The sequence below is a fragment of the Cariama cristata genome, unplaced genomic scaffold (genome assembly GCF_000690535.1).
Source record: "Cariama cristata isolate BGI_N322 unplaced genomic scaffold, ASM69053v1 scaffold6825, whole genome shotgun sequence".
Taxonomy (NCBI): Eukaryota; Metazoa; Chordata; class Aves; order Cariamiformes; family Cariamidae; genus Cariama; species Cariama cristata.
Window position 1 is genome coordinate 32,009 of NW_009619129.1, and position 7,450 is coordinate 39,458.

At 50.6% G+C, this 7,450-nt stretch overlaps 1 protein-coding gene across 1 annotated transcript in view; it reads left to right on the plus strand.

Moving 5' to 3' along the window:
- NRP2 (neuropilin 2) overlaps nucleotides 1-5,121 on the plus strand; it is a gene marked incomplete at its 5' end in the record, with an annotated part of 26,187 nt that extends 21,066 nt beyond the window's left edge. Inside the window, 4 exons of the mRNA XM_009701110.1 lie at nucleotides 720-950; nucleotides 1,517-1,672; nucleotides 3,550-3,719; nucleotides 4,761-5,121. Of these exons, the coding sequence (XP_009699412.1) occupies nucleotides 720-950; nucleotides 1,517-1,672; nucleotides 3,550-3,719; nucleotides 4,761-4,955 (752 nt within the window). The remainder of the gene's footprint in view (nucleotides 1-719; nucleotides 951-1,516; nucleotides 1,673-3,549; nucleotides 3,720-4,760) is intronic.
- Nucleotides 5,122-7,450: the final 2,329 nt, after the last annotated feature.

A 7,450-nucleotide genomic window follows, 5' to 3' on the forward strand; every position in this document is an offset into this window, starting at 1 on the left:
GGGGCAGCAGCCATGGGTCTGCCGGTAGGTCACTGTTTGGGGGCCTGGCTTACCGTGGATAGAGCCGGCAGGGGAAGCCCAACCCAGCTCTGTGTGGCCTCCCTTCCCCACCAGGGCCACCGCCAGCAGCATGGGGGACATGGCAGGGGGGAGAGTGGCGGTGTGCGCCCCTGCCAAATCGCAGCCATGGCTCTTGGTGGCTTTGGATGGGATCACTCTCCTAGTCCTGTTTTTTGAGTAACAGAATCATAGAATCGCTTAGGTTGGAAAAGACCTTTAAGATCATGGGTCTAACTGTTATCTTAGCACTGCCAAGTCCACCGCTAAACCATGTCCTGAAGTGTCACATCTATACAACTTTTAAATACCTCCAGGGATGGTGACTCAACCACTTCCCTGGGCAGCCTGTTCCAGCAATTGGCAGGGCGATCAGCAGTGGTGTACAGGTTACATTTGCAGAGCTGCCTGAGGGATTTAGAACCATGCTGTCCACTCCAGTGAATGCACAGACTTTGTCTCACCACCTATGGGAAGCTTTGAAAATCACCCTCTCGGTCCTTGCAAGAATTCACACAGCTCTTGTGTTACAGAACATTTCCAGAAATTAATACACAACCCCTGTAAGCTCAAAATGGGGTTTCCACAGTATCAATGCCAACAGCTTGTTGGCATTAAACTGCATTGTTGCTAAGGCTGCGGGTTTTTTCCTGCCACTACAGGCTCTGAGGACTGCTCCAGAAACTTCACCGCCTCCAATGGCACTATTGAGTCTCCAGGTTTCCCTGACAAGTATCCACACAACCTGGACTGCGTCTTCACCATCATAGCCAAGCCAAAGACAGAAATCCTCCTTCACTTTCTGCTCTTCGACCTCGAGCACGACCCGCTGCAGGCGGGGGAAGGAGACTGCAAGTATGACTGGCTGGACATCTGGGACGGCATCCCTCAGGGTAAGCCATGGGGTGCTGCGCTGCTGTCCTCAGCCTCTCTTGGTGTCTCACAGAGCTCCAAAACTGAGCAGTCTGTGTCTGAACACCAAAGGTGCCTGACCTCAGCTGTGGCTGCAGCATGCAGCCTGCCATTGGGACACTCCATGGCCAGCTGTGGGGACAGTGCACTTGCAGAAGACTGCGTGTGTTAAACCCCAAACTACTGCTCTGTTGTAACCACTGCTCTGAAAAGCCCCATGGGACACTCCAAGATACCACCAGTCCTCCCTCAGGGAAGGGCAGTGGGTTCATGCGGTGGTGGGAGGACCTCCCTACTCTGTACCAACACTGAGAAACAGAGCAGTTTGGAGCATTTCCTAGCAATTGCAGAGCAAGGCCTGCTGCAGTGGATATTTCTGCATGGCATACTGCATGGCACCAGGCCAGCGGATGTGAAAAATAGTCCATCCCCAAAGCCTTTCTTTTATCCTGATCAGCCCCACTAAGGCATCCCTGCTGAGTGATGCCAATCTGCTGGTGACCCAGGAGGCTGGTGGAAAAGCAGGCATTACCTTTAACTTTTGCAGTCGGCCCCTTGATAGGCAGGTACTGTGGCACTAAGATGCCATCGGACATCCGCTCAACCACTGGCGTCCTCTCGCTCACCTTCCACACGGACCTGGCAGTGGCTAAAGATGGTTTCTCTGCTCAGTACTACTTGATCCAGCAGGAAGTCCCGGAAAGTAAGTTGGAAACATGTGCGTATGACTTAAGCAGTTGTGTCACCTGTTTTTCCCAAGTCTTTCACTTGGCACATGCGAGAGTGAGGCAAACAGGAGTGTGTCCAGGGGCTGGTCACCCACCAGCAATGCAGACAGCAGTTACACTAGGTGTGTTCTCTGTTTCTCATAGAAGTGAGATTTCAGTAAGAATCACATTTTCTGACCTTGCTTTGACTTTTCACTTGTCTCTCAATACCTTTTGGAATAGAATCCTTCATGTATGCGCTCAGCCCAGAGGATTTAGGGAAGACTTCAGCCCAGCAGGTGCAGCAGATTCATAAAGCGCGGGGGAAAATAGTCTCTCCCTCTCTCTAGTTTTCCAAAAATTCACAGCCCCAAACTACAAATTGGAATTTCTTGGCTGTCTAATTAAAAAATGCCTAAAACCCTAAGAATTTCAAACCAACATTTGTTTTAGATCACTTATTAAGGGAGGTAAATTGATGTGGAGTGAGGAAGTAAGTTGGGTTTTTTGAGAATGAAGAGCATTTCGATTCTTTGTGGTAATGCTTGCAGGGAAGGAAAGATTCAGTTTGTTTTCCCATGGTATTTTTACATCGGAGCTACAGTTCTTGACCTCTGTTCACAGCAAACCTGTGATACAACAGAAGGAGCCTTCAGGACACCCCACAGTCCCAGAGTAAGAGAGGGAGTCCCTGACCCAATACTGAAAGCCCATGACAGAGAGCAAGGTAGAGTAGGGGTTGTGCAGCACTAGGGCAGCTGGGTTACAGGCTCTTGCTCTGTGATTAAGTTAAGGACGTTCTGCTGAGGCTGTGGGAGTTACAGACAAGCAGGAACTCTTCACCATTGCCTGTCTCCACACTCAACTAAGCTGTTCTTTAATCCTTTTTCTATTCTGTTCCTTAAAAGCATTGAGAAATAAAATGTTAATGACACACCAAGCTTGAGAAATCAAGCACAAGAGCTGTTAAAGGGCCAAGCCTGTTTTGATTTATGCTGGTGTAAATTGAAACTTTAATAATACCACTGAGATCTTAACTTGGCCCATCATTTCCACCAGGGGTTGACTTGGCCACATTAAAAACACAGGCAGTTTGGTGGAGCCCCATTGGTTTACAGCAGTGGCATGCTTGAGCCCATGCGGTATTTCCTATCAATGTTTTCTTTGCTATTGTTTTTACAGGACAGCTGCCATAAAATATATGAGATGTGCAATAAGACTGAGCTAATTGTGACTTTTAAAGCCTTAGAAGTGAGGAAACCCAAATGAAAGCATATCAGAGTCTTTCATATTCTTGGCTGGTTAATTCCTATGGGCCTGATACCACATATAGCACATGCACATATATACAGGCACATACACACACGCATCCATACTTTCACATGCACACAAAACCTTTAGTCCTGCCCGTTCCAGGCCTTGATGTTCCTGCCGGCAGCACAACAGTAAGCACCCTCCCATTGTGCCTGCCCATACTCCTGCCTTGTCAGTGATTTGATTTCACCTCCAGCCTTCAAAAAGACGGGAAACTTTGTGGAAAGGGGACTTGAGACATCTTGGTGGAGAGTGAGGGAGGGAAGGGGCAGAATTGCGTCAAAACTGTGCAAAGGTGGAGGACATGGAGAAAGGGAGAAAGATCTGGACTGTATTAGTTTTAAGAGGGCCACGCAAACATGAAGCTGCCCCGTCTTTAATTTTTCAGTGCCATCTGTGAGCACACAAAGCCTGCAAGATGGTGCAGATCTGTTCATCTTCCCAGGCAGGCAGCTTTGCTTGGGGTTAGCTGGTGAGGATAATTCAGGGCTGCCTTCCACCTGAGAATGAAGTACAGAGACTGCAAGTTGATCTCTATATGTGTGTGTGTCTGCTCCAGACTTCCAGTGCAATGTGCCGCTGGGGATGGAGTCTGGCAGGATCTCCAACATGCAGATCAGTGCCTCCTCCACCTACTCAGATGGGCGATGGACCCCTCAACAGAGCCGGCTTAACAGTGATGACAATGGCTGGACCCCCAATGTAGACAGCAACAAGGAGTACCTCCAGGTACGCACGCTTTCCAGCCCCCTCACCTCTTCCCCCACCAAATGGAGTGTCACGCTGTTAAACTGACCCTTGACCGTAAAGCTTGTTGAATCTTTTTATTACCTCTGTGGCTCACAGGGAGCGAGCAGCAGGGGAGCTGCAGTGCCTCCATGAAATGTGACAGGCTGACTCTCCCATTAGTGTGCCTGCACAAGGGCTGACTTGACCCGCTGTTCCTCTCCCACCCCCTCCTTCCTGCCCAAAACCTTGATGGACTTTCCAGCATACTGGCAGAGACTGAGGGACCTCTGCCACTTACAGGGGCTGCTGACTCTGCCACTGGCCTGAGGGCCATAGTCTCCAGGGGACACATGGAAAAAAGACTAGAATAATATTTATCTCACCAGTGATGCAGGGAGCACGAGCAGCCTAATGTCAGGTAGGGGACTGACAGAGCAAAGACTTTCGCTGGGAGCTGGTTAGAGCCACAGTCTCTGTCCGTACAGGGCTTTTGGCTGTGTCACATTGCTGTGAGACACTGCTTGCTAAAGGGCACTAGGAACGGGAGGTGGTGAATGTCATTGCCTCTAGCAGATGTCTCATTCTTCATTCATGGCAGTGCTACCAAGCCAGCTCTGCTGACCTTTCTCAACCCATGTCGTAAAGAAAAAAACCAAAGGAAAACCAAGAACTGCAGGACTTGCTAATTGGACATCATGCTTTTATTTTACATGGAAAAAGTCAGCTTCTGTCCTGCTTTAATGGACACGATCTCTGCAGATCCTCCTTGCTTGGTCAGAGGCAGGAAGAAGGCTTTGTGATGGTCCCATATGGTCAGATATCAAGGTCCTTAGTTACTCATGTCCCATGGTCCTATCTGCAAGCATCCTGCTGAAGTTAGCCTGGGGGTTTGTGCCTGTTGAAATGTGCGCCCACAGATGGAGTGAGACAGACTGAATTCGCACCTTTTCAATTTTCAGAGATAGAGGGAGGAACTAACTAGCCAGCCTGGACTCTCAGATGGTCACCACTCTCTCTGTTGTCCCTTTTTCCCCCGGAAAGGTGGACCTCCACTTCCTGACTTTGCTCACAGCCATTGCCACACAGGGAGCCATCTCCAGAGAAACCCAGAATGGCTACTATGTCCGTACTTACAAGCTGGAGGTCAGCACCAATGGGGAGGACTGGATGATGTACCGACATGGGAAAAACCACAAGGTAAAGGCCTTTTTGTCTCTTTTGCATGCACCTTGGTGAGTCTTGCAGCCAACAGGAGGGAAGAGAACAGAGAGATTTTACAGGCCTGGAGGGCTTAATCTGTGAGGGACCCTTTTTCTGATGAGGTCTAAAAGACTGATGATGGTCTGAGCAGAAATAGTCCTTTCTCCTCTGCACAGCAATGAGGAAACATTATTCCTTGGAAAACCTGGCTGCTGTTGCATCTTTCGTGGTGGCGAGAGTATGTTCTTTGACTGCAAATGAAGGAGAAAATGCTTTCACAGCCTGTGTTTTGCCATACAAGATTCATTGAGCTTTTATGGCCGTAGCCCCGTCTGCATGCTGGGTTAACAATCACAAAACCACATGAAACTGTAGTTCAGGAGTTACTGAGGCCTGGAAATGAAAGGGCACAAATCCTAAGAGGGGATCGCACCATCCCAGAGAACAAAATGAACAATAAATAATGAGGAGCAATTCAGACTGCCAGAGCTGTGGGATCTGTACTAGCAGGCACGGTCGGTAAGGGTGCATTGAGCCTAGGGAGCTGCTGCACGCTCTTGCTGTGTTTCTGGGAGGCACACAGAGATGGTAGCAAGGGGGAGGGAGGGTAAATATGGGTGTTCAGCCCTTCCAAGCCTTGCAGGTGCTGCTGCATGGCCAGACGAGGCAAGCTCGAGGTAGTCTGCTTGGAAGCTTTGTTGTACAGAGAGGGGGGTTAAGGCAGCCATAGTGCTGGGCTGGTCCTGCTTTGTCACTTGCCTTGGTCGTGTGGTTGTCGCTTGGTTAAGGGCACCCTGGGAAAGCCCTTCCCTGCTCTTCTGTGGTGCCCCCCAGCACTGCAGCCACGGCTCAGGTCCTCCCCGTTGACGTGCCATAATCTCTCTGTGTGAACTCGGTGGCTGGGGTCCCGTACACCCCCCTCTGCTGCACACACGTCCCAGCAATTTCTGCTTGCTCAGCACTTCTGTTAAATTAGCTGTCCCCTCCATTTGCTGGCACAGGCACTACTGGCATGAAATGCAGTAGTCGGCCTTGTCCAGGATTCATCCAGACATTTCCTTCCCTTCCGGGCCGTGTGATTTCCCCTTCCCCACAAGTGTGTCTCACGGTTCAAATTCTCTCTGCTTCCCAGAATGAGTCCTCTCTGTGCAGAGGCCCCTAGCAGGGTCTCATACTTCCAATATTTGGAGTATTTAAGCTCCTCGCATGCCAGTGAGGTGGTGTTGGTCCTATTTTAGAGGTAGAGAAATGGAGGCATAGGGCAACCCAGCACCCCATAGGAGAGTCAGCAGCCAGACTCCCCCAGACCTCAGGCGGGCTGAAGCTCATGGCAGAGCTCACGTATAATCCTAATGCAGTGGTCGTGCACTGGTGTGGAGGCTCTGTGCTCTCTGAGGACCCACTGACCATGGCAGACCTTTCTGTGAACTGGGGCCGTCTCTCCTCACCCCTGGGCACCCCATGGAAACGGGTGAGTTTGAGGTCTCACTAGGACCGTGCAAGCCGAGACAGATGGGAAGTTGGCAACATGCCAGGCAGAGAGACGGGCTAAATATGCAGTTCAGTGTTTTGAATAACCACTGACAATAAATTTACCTTTTAGAGCCTTAACTGGGGTGGGAATGTGGCCCAGAGGGTGGTTTTAGTTGCAGGGGAGAGTAGATTTCCCATCCTTGGAGTCCCGGGTGTTGCACACTGGATCCTCAGCCAGGATAGAGCAGGACAGCACAGCTGGTTTCAGTGCTGCTGGGCCAATTTACATTGCTCCAGCAAGACCCTAAAGCCTAGCTGGTGTCAACCCAAAGCAGTCCCATAGCCACGTGAATTGCCCCCATTTCAGGATTTGGCCCTTGAGTCCTATCAGCTTTTTTTCTGCTCTGTTTTCTCTCTTCATAAGAAAGAGGAAAAATCAAACCTCTCCTTTTTTACTCCTTTATTCCAGTCTCGCTTCGTTCCCATGTTCTGGCCTCAATTTAGCAGACACCTCCCGAGGCTGGAGGACACGTAATTGGTTTTTGGTGGCTTGCCTACCCCTCTCATCCGGGTGACTGCTTTCCCTCCCCACCAAACGACTGGTCACCAGCCGACCGCAGTGGGGACAGGGCAAAGCCCCTTGCTCACAGGTCTGATGTCGGGGGGCTCTGACCCTGCATTCCCTGCCCGCATTAATCCCTGCCGTTCCTGTGTTAGGCAAGCTCCCAGATGTCTGTATTCAAGGTGCAGATTCCTCCCTGCGTCAGTGCGGCGCTCAGCACGGTTCAGGCTGCAACGGTGGAGCGAACCATGCCAAATAGATTTGTCAAGTCTGCCGCAGCTTGATTTGGTCTGATGTCGGGGGGCTCTGACCCTGCATTCCCTGCCCGCATTAATCCCTGCCGTTCCTGTGTTAGGCAAGCTCCCAGATGTCTGTATTCAAGGTGCAGATTCCTCCCTGCGTCAGTGCGGCGCTCAGCACGGTTCAGGCTGCAACGGTGGAGCGAACCATGCCAAATAGATTTGTCAAGTCTGCCGCAGCTTGATTTGGTGCCATG